This window comes from Saccopteryx bilineata, chromosome 8, assembly GCF_036850765.1.
Source record: "Saccopteryx bilineata isolate mSacBil1 chromosome 8, mSacBil1_pri_phased_curated, whole genome shotgun sequence".
Lineage (NCBI taxonomy): Eukaryota > Metazoa > Chordata > Mammalia > Chiroptera > Emballonuridae > Saccopteryx > Saccopteryx bilineata.
The window spans coordinates 70,455,685-70,470,693 of record NC_089497.1 but is presented as its reverse complement, the minus strand read 5'-3'; the positions used below and the strand labels follow the sequence as shown (position 1 = coordinate 70,470,693).

The 15,009-nt window shown below is 39.9% G+C and overlaps 1 protein-coding gene across 6 annotated transcripts in view; it reads left to right on the top strand.

Moving 5' to 3' along the window:
• YEATS2 (YEATS domain containing 2) overlaps positions 1-15,009 on the top strand; it is a 127,112-nt gene that overhangs the window by 42,742 nt on the left and 69,361 nt on the right. For all 6 annotated transcript variants that reach the window (XM_066240932.1, XM_066240933.1, XM_066240928.1 and 3 more), the window contains 2 exons: positions 4,465-4,710; positions 6,830-6,945. In XM_066240932.1, the coding sequence (XP_066097029.1) occupies positions 4,465-4,710; positions 6,830-6,945 (362 nt within the window). The remainder of the gene's footprint in view (positions 1-4,464; positions 4,711-6,829; positions 6,946-15,009) is intronic.

Below are 15,009 nucleotides of genomic sequence, written 5' to 3'. Positions count from 1 at the left end.
TGTTCCTTCTGTAGCTCGAGATGCTGCCCCCATCACCCCACCCCAGTATTGACTTATTTGAAGAGACCAAACCATTTATCTTGTAGAATATCCCACACTTTGAATTTATTTTTTTCCCTCGGATTATTCCTTCATTCTTTCTATTCTTCTGTAAACTGGAAGTCAAGTCTAAAGTTAGATTAAGGTGGCCCTGGCCGGTTGGCTAAGTGGTAGAGCATCAGCCCGGCGTGTGATGTCCTGGGTTTGATTCCCGATCGGGGCACACAGGAGAAGGGCATGTCTGCTTCTCCATCCTGCCCCCTCTCGCTTCTCTCTCTCTTTCACTCTCTATTCCCCTTCTTCTCCTGCAGTCGTGGCTTGATTGGAGCGAGTTGGCCCTGGGCATTGAGTATGGCTTCATGACCTCTGCCTCGTGCTAAGAAGAGCTCGGTTGCTGAGCAACGGAGCAATGCCCCAGATGGGCAGAGCATCGCTCCTTAGTGGGCTTGCTGGGTGGATCTCGATTCGGGCGCATGTGGAAGTCTGTCTCTGTCTCCCTTCCTTCCACTGAATAACAAAAAAAAAAAGATTAAGGTAAAATCTTTTTTTTTAATTTTTTTATTTTTCTGAAGTGAGAAACAAAGGGGAGGCGGACAGACTCCCGCATGCGCCTGACCAGGATCCACCCAGCCAGCCCACTAAGGGGGCAATGCTCTGCCCATCTGGGGCGTTACTCCACTGCAATCAGAGCCATTCTAGTGCCTGAGGCAGAGACCACAGAGCCATCCTCAGCACCCGGGCCAACTTTGCTTCAATGGAGCCTTGGCTGCTGTAAGGGAAGAGAGAGAGAAGAAGGAGAGGGGAAAGGGTGGAGAAGCAGATGGGCGCTTCTCCTGTGTGCCCTGGCCGGGAAGCGAATCCAGGACTCCTGCACGCCAGGCTGATGCTCTACCACTGAGCAAGGTTAAATCTTTCCAGCAGTAATACTTTATAGGCGAAGCTAGATACCTTCTGTTGTTTCGCATCAGGAGACATAATAGTCATGTTGTCCTGCTGTTATAAGTACTGTAATCATTTGGTTACTGTTCATTTAGCTAGATTGCTGCAGTTATAGAGGGTGGAAATAAGATTGAATGGAAATGGAAAGGATGGTTTAACATTTTGATAATTTCAGCATAACTTTGTTTTCCTATTTTTTTTCCAGTTAGAATTCGGTAGCTCTTCTTTTGGACAGTGCTGGCTTGTGAGCATGGGGATTGGTAGGATGGCATGCTGCTTTGCATCATTCCCTGTGGTTTTCACAGATAAAAGGTGCCTTTCATGTTTAGGCTTTCGTGTCATCTTGTGGAGCTGTAGGGTACCTGGTATTGGTTGTCTTAGAGAAATCTGGAGTATTATTTAATTTTATTTTATTACTATTTTTTAAATTTTTATTTATTTTTAGAGAAGGGAGGGAGGGAAAGAAACAGAGAGAGAAATAGAGAGAGAGAGCGAAGGGGGGAAGAGCAGACAGTATCAACTCCCATATGTGCCTTGACCAGGCAATCCCAGGGTTTCGAACCAGTGACCTCAGCGTTCTAGGTCAACGTTTTATCCACTGAACCACCACAGGTCAGGCTGAGTTTAATTTTAGATGGTAGGTAGGTATTTCTCCTGTTATAGGAGTTTCCATAAAACATGAATCTGAACTACTTTTCTGGAGCTACCATAATGAATTACTACAAGTTTCGTTGACTTTAAACAACAGGAATTTATTGTCATAGAAGACCAGGAAGGATTCTCCCTAAGAGCCCTCCTAGCTGTCTCCTAGCTTGTGGTGGTTGCTGGCAGTGCGTGGTGTCCCTTGTTTTATAGCTGCATCACTCTGATTTCTGCCTCTGTCTGCTCAGGGATGTTTTCCCTCTGCGTATCCTCGCATTCTCTGTTCAGGTTTTCCTCTTGAAAGCACACTAGGCATTGTATTTGGTCATCTTAACTTGAGTACATCTGCAAAGATTCCATTTCCAAATAAAGTCACATTCACAGGTTTAGAGTTGACATGAATTTTTGAGAGACACTATTTAACTCAGGGCAGATTTTGATGTCATCTGTTATGTGGCTTAAAAATGGATTCAACAAGATGGTCATCGTTTTCTAGTGGTTGTGTGATGTAGGACTGTAGCTACTCCGAATAGTTGGTCATTCATTTAATGTTTATTCCTTTTTCTTTCTTTTTTTACTATTAGCAGTTTCGAATTGTGCTATTTTATGGTCTAGAAATACACTGATTTTTATCTTGTTATATTCTGATTAGGATATATTCAAGGATATTAGGTATACTTTTGTTTATTATGATCTGCAATTTAATTATTTTTAAGTTTGTTGTAACAAAATACATTTATAGCTCTAAAAGATACTTTAATTATTGAAATTCAACAACTTTATTTGTTTGACTCTGAAACACTAGTCTCTGGCTCTTTTTTTCTTTCTAAAAGTTATTTAAATAGCACATTTTTGGTTTTTTTTTTTCTTTTTTGGTTAAAGATTTTATTTATTGATTTTACAGAGACAAGAGGGAGGGGATTTGAGAAGTAGCTGCTTCCCTCTAGTTGTTCATTGGTTGTTTTGTCATATGTGCCTTGACCTGGCAAGCTCAGGGTTTTGAACTGGAGACCTCAGCATTTCAGGTTAGTGCTCTATCCACTGTGCCACTGCAGGTCAGGCAATAGCACAGTTTTGAAAAGCTGGGTTCCCTAGGAAGGTAGCTTTACAGTGTTACACCTTATATAACAGAACACACTGTATTTCCTTTGCAGGTAACAAAATAGAGAAAAATACTCTAGGATTCAATTCTGAATTGAGGGCAAACTTTATGTCAATATTAATCATTTAAAAGCATTATATACAGTTCCACATTTTCCTCTTATGTGAGAACCATTTAACAAATGCATATATTTTTTATCTTTATATTAATTATAGGCCCTGGCTGGTTGGATCAGCAGTAGAGCGTCGGCCCAGTGTGTGGAAGTCCCAGGTTTGATTCCCGGTCGGGGCACACAGGATAAATGACCATCTGCTTCTCCCTCTTCCCCCTCCCCCTTCTCTCTCTCTCTCTCTTTCTCTCTTTCTATTTCCCTCCTGCAGCACGGCTTTAATGGTTGAACAGGTTGGCCCTGGGTGCTGAGGATGGCTCCATGGACTTGCCTCAGGTGCTAAAATAGCTCAGTTGCTGAGCAACGGAGCAGTGGCCCCAAATGGGCAGAGTATATCCTGGTAGGGAGCTTGCCAAGTGGATCCCGGTCAGGGCTCATGTGGGAGCCTGTCACTCTGCCTCCTCTACTTCTCACTTAATAAAAATTAAAAAATATATATATTAATTACAGGAATGTTTTTTTCAGAGCTGTTGTGTTTATGTAAAGCAATGGAAACTTTTTTAAAAATGTTTTTTATTTTTAATGAGAGGAAGGAAGGCAGAGAGACAGGCTCCTGCATGTGCACTGACTGGGATCCACCTGCTAAGCCCACTAGGGGGCGATACTCTGCACATCTGGGGCCTTTGCTCCATTGCTCAGCAACAGAGCCAGTTTTTAGCGCCTGAGGCAGAGGCCTTGGAGCCATCCTCAGCACCCAAGGCCAACTCACTTGAACCAATGAAGCCATGGCTGTGGGAGGAGATTGGGGGGTGCAGAAGCAAGTGGTTGCTTCTCCTGTGTGCCCTGACCAGGAATCAAACCTGGGGCATCCACACGTCAGGGTGATGCTCTACCACTGAACCAACCAGCCAGGGCCTGAAACTTTTTTTTTTCTTTCTTTTCTTTTCTTTTTTTTTATTATTTTATTATTTTTTTAAATGGGGAGAGACAGACAGACTCCCGCATGCGCCCGACCGGGATCCACCCAGCACGCCCACCAGGGGGCAACGCTCTGCCCACCAGGGGGCGACGCTCCACCCCTCCGGGGCATCGTCCTGCCGAGACCAGAGCCACTCTAGCGCCTGGGGCAGAGGCCAAGGAGCTATCCCCAGCACCCGGGTCATCCTTGCTCCAATGGAGCCCCGGCCGCGGGAGGGGAAGAGAGAGACAAAGAGGAAGGAGGGGGGGGTGGAGAAGCAAATGGGCGCCTCTCCTATGTGCCCTGGCCGGGAATCGAACCCAGGTCCCCCGCACGCTAGGCCGACGCTCTACCGCTGAGCCAACCGGCCAGGGCCTGAAACTTCTTTTTTAAGACAAATTTTGCTTTCTATATGTTACTATATATTTACCTTTATTTTTCATTTACCTTCAGAGGACTTGTATACTTAGCTTTTGGTGTTAGGACCTTTGCATAGTTATTTAGCACTCTCATTTTGTTTGTTCAGGAGTTTAGACTTCATTTTATGGGTGTGGAGAGATTTTGAAAAATTTTAAGCATTATTCTGAAATAAATAAGGGTTTTGGAAAGATAAAAATTTTACCTATTTTTGTTGAATTTGATTTAAGTTTTTTTTATTGCTGTCATTTTTTTTAGGGATCAAAGACATGTGATACAATGGTTTTTAATCATCCTGCTATCAAGAAATTTTTGGAATCACCATCAAGATCATCATCTCCTGCTAATCAGAGATCAGAAACACCATCAGCCAATCATTCTGAAAGTGATTCTTTATCTCAACACAATGACTTCTTATCTGACAAAGACAATAACAGCAATATGGATATAGAGGAAAGATTCTCAAATAACATGGAACAGAGACCAAGTCGAAATACTGGAAGGGTATGGTTGGATGGATGGGAGAGACAATGGAGAAGGGAACTAGGATTTCTCAGAATATGCACATGTTATTTCCGTTAACCTTCATAGGAACCCTGGGAAATAAGTCAATTATATCCCTGTTAGAGATGGGGAAAATGAGTCTCAATGAGATCAAGTTATTTTAATCTTAAGTATCAGAACTGAGAGCTAAACTTATGTCTTTCTGATTTTAAAGTTCAGGGTTCCTGTGCATGGCATAGCTCCAGTGCTATTCACATAGATGTGGAAGAAACCTGGAGGAGTTGGCAGGGCTGTGCCCTTGCCCGAGGTCTTTCCACTTGGCATGCTTGTTCTCAAGAGCAGTAATTCTTCAATATTTTCCTCTGTGAAACTTTATATTCTGAGATGCTTTGATAACTAGAGGAAATTTGATGAATAATAAATAGAATTAAAACCATTTATTGCTCTCTGAACTTCTTGGTATAATATGTGGCTGTAGATATGAGACCAATTGTTTTTCTCAGCCAGGTATTCTGTAATAAAGGATATTCTCAAACATTAAGGATTTTATTTATTTATTTATTCATTTATTTTTAGCAAGAGAGAGAGACAGGGACAGACAAGAAGGGAGAGAAATGAGAAGCATCAGCTCATAGTTGCAGCACTTCAGTTGTTCATTGATTGCTTCTCATATGTGCCTTGAATGGGGGACTTCAGCTGAGCCAGTGACCCTTTGCTCAAGCCAACAACCTTGGACTCAAGCCAGCGACCATGGGCTCATGTCTATGATCCCGTGCTTAAGCTGGTGAGCCTACACTCAAGCCAGCAACCTTGGGGTTTTGAACCTGGGACCTCAGAATCTCAGGCTGATGCTCTATCCATTGCACCGCCACCTGGTTAGGCAGATTTGATTTATTTTTAATAAAAATGAAATTAAAATTCTTTTCTGATTACAAATTCATGTGTTCATTGCTAACAATTTTAAACTACAGAAAAGGAAGAATGAATAGAAAAATTATAACGCCTCCACTCAAAAATCAGAACTGTTAATGTTTGGATTTACTTGTCTTTTTCATTATTATTTCTGGGAAAATATTATGTATGTTTTTCTTTTTTTTAAACAGAGACAGAGAGAGTCAGAGAGAGGGATAGATAGGGATAGACAGATAGGAACAGAGAGAGATGAGAAGCATCAATCATTAGTTTTTCGTTGTGACACTTTAGTTGTTCATTGATTGCTTTCTCATATGAGCCTTGACCGTGGGCCTTCAGCAGACCGAGTAACCCCTTGCTCAAGCCAGCGACCTTGGGCTCAAGCTGATGAGCCTTGCTCAAACCAGATGAGCCTGTGCTCAAGCTGGTGACCTCGGGGTCTCGAACCTGCGTCCTCCGCATCCCAGTCCGGCGCTCTATCCGCTGTGCCACTGCCTGGTCAAGCTGTATGTTTTTCTTTTTATAATTTAAAAAACATTAGGTTGTGTTGGTCATAGGATTTGCAAATTTATCATCTTTTATGTAATATACATGCCCATGTTTATGTAACAGATATTTAGTACTTACTGTGTTGCACATACTTTTCTAAAAACTGTACAAAACAATTGTGTGAGGTAGAAACTTTGATCATCTTTATAGGTAAGGAAATTGAGACAGAAGTTAAATAATTACCCAAAATTACACATTGAGTAAATGGAAGAACTGGGATTTAAATAAACCTGGCATCTTTCTCCATAATCAAACTTTAAATTTCCCATTGTATTTATATTCTCATTGAAAATATTTTGATAGTATAGAAAGTTGAAAAGAAAGTAAATTCCATTGAGCATTTTCCCCATTCCAATTTCCCAGAGGTTTACCATTGCAATAGTTTCTTATGTATTCTCCACATTCTGTTTGCATATACAAAGCAGATGTGGATACCTATTAAGAACATACACACAGACATGTGGAATTATAGTGTATATACCTTTTGTCTCAACCAGTGCAAAAATTATAATAAAATTGTTCTTTTGTGCTCTGAGGTGCCACAAAGCCAGAGAATTCTGTAATTAAAAGAAATCTGTTAATTCCATTCATACCTTGAATGATTTTGCAGTTTCTGGAAATTGTCCAAATTGAAAATGAAAATTATGATTTCTTTCAGGATGCTTCTAGTATTACTGGCTCCCATAAAACAGAGCAACGGAATGCTGATCTTACAGGAGATGAGACTTCACGACTTTTCATAAAGAAAACAATAGTAGTGGGCAATGTGTCCAAGTAAGTAGCAAGTTGAATTGTCTTGTTTTCAGTTATCCATTTATGTTAATGTAACTCTTATCACAGTATTACAGTAGATAGAGGGCTCAGGGATTCTATTTCACAAAGTTAGTTGTTTTGTTTTGTTTTTAAAGATTTTATTCATTTTAGAGAGGAGAGAAAAAGGGGGGGGGAGGGGGAGAGGAGCAGAAAACATCAACTCCCATACATGCTTGAGCAGGCAAGGCTGGGGTTTTGAACCGGAAACCTCAGCAATTCCAGGTTGACACTTTATCCACTGCGCCACCACAGGTCAGGCTTCTCAGTTGTTTTAAAAGTAAACTAGGTCTAGAAAATTGAGATTCTGCCTTAGTGTGTCAGCTGATCTTTGACAGAGTAAAATTGTGCTTGGTGAAAATTTCTAAGACATGAGCTTTTATACAAATAGTGTGTTTCAGCAAGCATGTAAGTGTGGATAAGTTTGGAGGAACCTTTGATTCTTTTGAAAAGTGTTTAGTTCATCAAACTGAAATGTTTTTAATATGTAGCAAATGGTTGCAGAGCAGGTCTTGAGGACAGAAGTCCTCCAAGTTAAAGAGCTGTCTCTTTAACAGTATGATCTTATGCTACATGTGGGACTGTTTAACATTTTTGGCAAGAATCTAGGAATGGTTAAAGATATAAATATCACTGGAGAACAAAATTTTTGTTTCATCCACAAAAACACTTGTTCTTAACCTAATTCGAGTGTGCTGATCTCAAATCTGACATTAGTTTTTCTCTGTAAGCTACAGTTTTTCCGCAATTCAAGATTTTAGGTTTTCATCTTATTGTAAAATTTTCAACATTTAGTTTAACATAATGAAGTAGAATGTCTTCTTGGGCATCATCTTTGTGAAAATATAATAATTTATATAATGCAGTAAATACACTAATACACTAAAAGATATGATTACATCATAATTTGTCTACAATTTTGAAATAGAACATATTAAAACACTATTTTATTCATAAAATTTGCACAAAACTTATTTAAATTCTATTCAGGCAAAAATTTGTGTTTGTAGCTCTTGCGTTTGTGTACCTTGTTGACAACAATCTCGTTTGATGCTCCAGCAGTAGTCTGCTCATCACTAACAGATCCAAGATTTTCGGGAAACTTATCAAGGTGACTGTTCAGGAAGTGAATCTTTTTTTTCTTTTGACAGAGACAGAGTCAGAGAGGGGAACAGATAGGGACAGACAGACAGAAAGGGAGAGAGATGAGAAGCATTAATTCTTCGTTGCGGCACCTTAGTTGTTCATTGATTGCTTTCTCATATGTGCCTTGACCAGGAGGGCTACAATAGAGCGAATGACCTCTTGCTGAAGCCAGCAGCCTTGGGTACAAGCTGGTGAGCTTTGCTCAAACCAGATGAGCCTACGCTCAAGCTGGTGACTTCTAGGTTTCGAACCTGGATCCTCCGTGTCCCAGTCCGATGCTCTATCTATTGCGCCACCGCCTGGTCAGGCCAGGAAGTGAATCTTAATGCTCATGTTACATCCAATGTCACGGAAAGCCAACAGCATCCTTTGAACCAGAAGTTCATAGTTTTCTGCTTTTTTGTTGCCAAGGAAGTTCTTTGTAACTGCCACAAAAGACTGCCATGCTGCTTTCTCCTTCTTATTCATCTTTCTGGCAAATTCTTCGTCACGTATGAGGGTTCAAATTTGAGGTCCATCGAATACACCTGCTTTTATCTTCTCAAAAGACAAGGCAGGAAAAGCAGAAATAATATGTTGAAAGCATTCACTTTCTCTATTCAGAGCCTGAACAAACTGCTTCATTAAGCCAAGTTTGATGTGAAGTGGGGGGAAAATGATTCTGTCTCGATTAACTACAGGTTCATTCACAATAGTTTGCATTCCTACTTCCAGAGCTTCACGTTTCAGCCACTCCTTCTGTGTCCAGTGTTTCTCCTGAGCTTGGCTGTCCCGTAAACATAGAAAGCAAGGATACTTTGTGAAACCTCTCTGTTGTCCTAGCAGGAAATTTACCATTTTAAGATCCACATAAATGATCCAGTTATGCTCCTCATACTTCAGAAAGTCGAGGACAATTTTTATGTCATTATAATCTTCTCGCAGATGAGTTGAATAACCAGTTGGAACCGCTGCATAAACATTACCGTTGTGTAAGAGAAAACATTTCAGACTCCGTTTAGAGCTGTCAAGAAATAGCCGCCATTCTGTTGGACTGTAAGTGGTAACACCTAGTTGGCTGAGAAGACTACTGATATGACAGTAAACAAAGTGTCTTCGGAATAAAGTCCACAAAAATTTGATCACACTTCCTGAAATGGGATACTTTAGCTGACCAGTGAAGTACATTCTTTTCTTGAAGCCTGGAGGCTAATAACTCAGCTGCTTTCTTTGATAGGCCCAAATCTCTTACCAAGTCATTCAATTTGGGTTGGCTAAACTGATGAGGGGTTAATGACTGCTTGGCATCAGAAGAAGACCCTTCAGATTCTACAACCATTTCCTCATGCATCTTATCAAAATACACTTGATCACCATGTTCACTTTCTTCGTCCTTATATAAGAAATAAAACCATTGAAAACTGGAATCGGGAGTGTCTCAGGCTGTGGGATAGGTCGTATTGCTGAAGGAATATTAGGATATGCGATCATACGCCGTTTTTTCTTGCTGATGCCCTTTGTATGGATCAGACAGAAATAATAGTCACTGCTGTGGTCCTTAGGTTCACGCCAAACCATGGAAATACCGAAAGGCGTTCCTTTGCGTTTTCCTTTTGTCCAGTCACGAAGCATTTCCTCACAATCATGACACACAATATGAGGAGCCCAATTCTTGTCTTGATCGCTAAGGGGAACGTGAAAATAGGCAATATATGCACGTGTCACAAATGCTGAAATATTGCACCTTTGACGTTGAAGTAACAGCCACATATATAACAGAAAGTGTCAGTATTATTCTTACATTTATGCCTACTCGAAGAAGCTATGATTCAATCTTAAAATAAGAAGGTGTTTTTATCAGATGATAATTTTTTACATTTAAAAACAACTACAATTATGTAAAAGTGATGTTTGTAAAACATTAATTGCCTTGTGGTTATGTTCAATCCAAGAGTCATTGCCCTTTAACTCCAATTTAAAAACCAATGCATGCCATTAACTATAACAAAAAGAAATTAAAATTGCATAAAAACTAGAGCATGCACCAAAAACGGATTTCAGATTTGGAATCAGCGATGCAGAAATATATAAAAACAGTTCTAAAACCTCATGCAACAGAAAATTAAAAAAAAAAAAATTGTTCCCCAGTGTATTCCACTAATGTAAAATGTTGTTTCCTGCCTGACCAGTGATGGTGCAGTGAATTGAGTGTTGACCCAGAAGGCTGAGGTCGGCAGTGTGAAACTCAGTCTCTGATTCGAGCCCAGGGTTACTGCCTTGAGATCAGGGTTGTCAGTTTGAGCATGGGGTCACTAGCTTAACTCTCGAGTTGTGGACACAATCCTGAGGTTGCCTGCTTGAGCCCAAGGTCACTGGTTTGATCCCCAGTCAAGGCACATATGAAAAGCAATCAGTGCACAACTAAGTGGAGCAATGAGTTGAATCCCCCCCTCCTCTTCCTCCCCTCCCTCCTTGTCCCTCCCTCCCTCTCTTCCTTTCCTTCTCTTTCTCCCTTTCCCTCTCATTTGACAACATTTGACATAACTCAACATTTATTTGTGATAACTCTTCATGTCAGACTTGGAATTAGCTAATTCAGATAAAGAATATCTTCAGAAAAATTACAGCAGATATACTCATTGGTAAACTTAGAAGTCTTCCCTTCAGAATTAGAAACAAGACAAGAGATGTTTGGTTTCATTACTTCAACATTGGTCTTGGAGATACTAATTAATGTAGTCAGACTTAAAAACTTAAAAAGTATATGGATTAGAAAATAAGAAACAAGCCTGACCTGTGGTGGCGCAGTGGATAAAGCGTCGACCTGGAAATGCTGAGGTTGCCAGTTCGAAACCCTGGGCTTGCCTGGTCAAGGCACATGTGGGAGTTGATGCTTCCTGCTCCTCCCCCCTTCTCTCTCTCTGTTTCTCTCTCCTCTCTCTCTCTCTCCCTCTCTCTCTCTCTCCCTCTCTCCTTTCTAAAATGAATAAATAAAAAAAAAAGAAGAAACAAAATGTTGTTAACAGATATTAATGTCTACATAGAAAAATCTAAAACAATTTTTGATAGTTTTAGAGTTAATGAGAGAACTTAGTAAGGTTGATTATAATATCAATATGCAGAAGTCAGTTGTTTCTGTGTAACAGCCACAAAATTAGAAAACATGATTAAAAAAAATATATATATATATTTACTATAGCAGTAGATATATAATAAATTAAAGGCCCTGGCCGGTTGTCTCAGCGGTAGAGCGTCGGCCTGGCATGTGGAAGTCCTGAGTTCAATTCCCGGTCAGGGTACACAGGAGAAGCGCCCATCTGCTTCTCCACCCCTCCCCCTCTCCTTCCTCTCTATCTCTCTCTTCCCCTCCTGTAGCCAAGGCTCCTTTGGAGCAGGGTTGGCCCAAGCACTGAGGATGGCTCCATGGCCTCCACCTCAGGCGCTAGAATGGCTCTGGCTGAAACAGAGGAACGCCGAGGGTCTGAGCATCGCCTCCTGGTGGGCATGCCGGGTGGATCCCGGTCAGGTGCATGTGGGAGTCTCTCTGACTGCCTCCCCGCTTCTAACTTCGGGGGTGGGGGAATAAATAAATAAATAAAAATAAATAAAGACATGCTAGCCTTACATGAAGTATTATAAAAACTTTATTAAAAGACATGAAAGAACTAAAGAGTGTAGTTTACCATTTTCATGGATAGATATAAAGATATCACTTCTCTTCATATTGATAATTCTGATTAAAATCCCAGCGAGTTCATGAAACTCACAGGCTGGTCTTTATACTGTATATGGAATAGTAAAGACTGGATGAGAATACTGCTGAAGAAGACCAAGGTTAGGCAGTTTGGCCCACTGCAGTACTAAGGATAACCATAGGCATAGATGATTGTATAGAGAGCCATGACCGCCTGACCGGGTGGTGGTGCAGTGGATAGAGCATCAGACTGGGATGCGGAAAACCCAGGTTCGAAACTCCGAGGTCGCCAGCTTGAGCGAGGGCTCATTTGGTTTGAGCAAAAAGCTCACCAGCTTGAGCCCAAGCTTGCTGGCTCGAGCAAGGGGTTACTCAGTCTGCTGAAGGCCCATGGTTAAGGCATGTATGAGAAAGCAATCAATGAACAATTAAAGTGTTGTAACATACAACAAAAACTGATTGATGCTTCTCATCTCTCCGTTCCTGTCCATCTGTCCCTGTCTATCCCTCTCTCTGACTCTCTCTCTGTAAAAAAAAAAAAAAAAAAAGAAAGCCATGACCATATTTTTCCAACAGATAAAGGGGCCTCATGAAATAAAAATAGAACTGCAAAATGGAGCACTAAAGATACTGGTTTTACCATGAGCAGAACTTAAGGGAATGGCTTGTTTTGATTTTTAAAAGACCAAACCAGTTGCAAAATTCTTGGTTGGCAAAGAATGAGAGCCAGAAGAGTCCAAAGTTCCAGCACCCAAAACCTGCATGAAATCAGAAAGTCTAGAAGATTCCTAATCCACCAATAAAGTTTGCCAGTTTGTTTCTACACCATGTACCCACTTGGCAGGAAAAGCAAGGTTGTTTTCTTTTTTTATATAACTCCATAGTGATAATCAGAAAATGAAACAAACTTTGGGGAATGCCCTTAGACCAAAAAGAAAATACATACATATATTTTTTAGAAAAAAAATTATATTATAAATATACATTATATATATTTACATATGTAATATATATTATTTAAAACAAAAAGATTAACTGCAAATACTCACTTTGGTTAGATATAGCTGTTGAATTTTGCTACAGTTTTAATTTTTTTGATTAAAATTTTTTCAGCTTTGGGGTATAATTGACAAAAATGTAAGATATTTAAAGTGTACATTGTGATCATTTGCTATATGTATACATTTTGAAAGGGTTCCTCTGATCAAGTTAATTCACACACCTATCATCATCTCACATAGTGATCCTTTCTTTGTGTGTGAGAACATTTAAGTTCTGTTAGCAAGTGTCAGTTATATAATATAATGTTATCAACTATATTCACCATGTTATGCATTAGATCCTAAGTTACAGCTGAAAGTTAGTACCCTCTTATCAGTCACTCTGTATTTTCCCCGCCCTCTGCCCTGGCAACCTTTATTTTTGTGTTAGTGGCAGGTGATTTCTTGTATTTCTAATGATAGTCATTCTACCAGGTGTGAGGTAATGACGCACCGTGGTTTTTTGTTGTTTTTTAAAAAAAATTTTTTTTTAGATTTTATTTATTCATTATAGAGAGGGGGGAGAGAGAGAGAGAAAAGGGGGGGAGCAGGAAGCATCAACTCCCATATGTGCCTTGACCAGGCAAGCCCAGGGTTTCGAACCAGCAACCTCAGAGTTTCCAGGTTGACGCTTTATCCACTGTGCCACCACAGGTCAGGCTGAACTATGGTTTTGATAAGCATTTTCCTGATTGGTGATGTTGACCACCTTTTCATGTACTGCTGACCGTTTGTATGTCTGTTCAGTTCCCCCATATTTAAGTAGGATTTTTTTTTTTTGCTATTGAACTGTGTGAGTCCTTATTTTGAATATTAACCCCTTATTAGATATTATTTGAAAACATTTTTCCCATTTTGTAAGTTGCTTTTTCATTTTGTTGCTGATTTCCTTTCCTGTATAGAAGCTTTTTACTTCAGTGAAGCCTGACCTGTTTAGTTTTGCTTTTGTTGTCAAATTAGAAAAGTAATTTCCCAGACCATTGTCAAGGAACTTACTCCCTATATTTTCTTTTAGAAGTTTTTTTGTTTATTTTAGGTCTTAAATTTAAGTCATGAATCAATCATGGGTTGATTTTTGTATGTGGTGTAGATTGGATTTCATTCTTTTGCATATGGCTGTCCAGTTTTCTTGACACCATGTTTTGAGACTTTCTTTCCCCCCGTGTATATCTTAGCTCCTTTGTCATAAATCAGGTGACCATGTATGCATGGTTATTTTTCTGGACTTTATTCTCTTTCGCTTGTGTATCTGTTGTTTTGTTTTGTTTTGTTTTACAGAGACAGAGAGTCAGAGAGAGGGATAGATAGGGACAGAGAGACAGGAATGGAGAGAGATGAGAAGCATCAATCATCAGTTTTTCGTTGTTACACCTTAGTTGTTCATTGATTGCTCTCTCATATGAGCCTCGACCGCGGGCCTTCAGCAGACCAAGTAACCCCCTTGCTTGAGCCAGCGACCTTGGCTCCAAGCTGGTGAGCCTTGCCCAAACCAGATGAGCCTGTGCTCAAGCTGGCAACCTTGGGGTCTCGAACCTGGGTCCTCCGCATCCCAGTCTGACGCTCCATCCACTGCGCCACTGCCTGGTCAGGCTGTGTATCTGTTTTTATGTCAGCACTATCCTGTTTTGATTAGTATAGTTTTGTAATATAGTTTGAAATCATTCAGAGGGATGCCTCCAGCTTTGTTCTTTTTTCCATACAAATTTTAGGAATTTTTTTCCTATTTTTGTGAAAAATACCCTTGGAATTTTGATAGAGATTTCATTGAATCTGTAGATCTCTTTGGGTAGTGTGGACATTTTAACAATATTCATTTTTCCAATCCATGAACATAGAATATCTTTAAATTTATTTGTGTCTTCAGTATTTTTTCATCAATGTGTTACAGTTTTCAGTGTACAGGTCTTTCACCTCCTTGGTTAAAATTTGTTGCTAAGTATTTTAATGTTTTTGATGCTATTATAAATGTAATTGAGTTTCTCATTCTGATACATTACTGTTGTATAGAAACACAACTGATTTTTTATGTTGATTTTAAATCCTATAACTTTACTGAATTTGTTTATTCTAACAGTTTAGGGTTTTCTATATATAATATCACATTATATGCAAATGGAGACAGTTATACTTCTTGGTCTCTGATTTGGATGCCTTTTTTTCTTGTCAGAT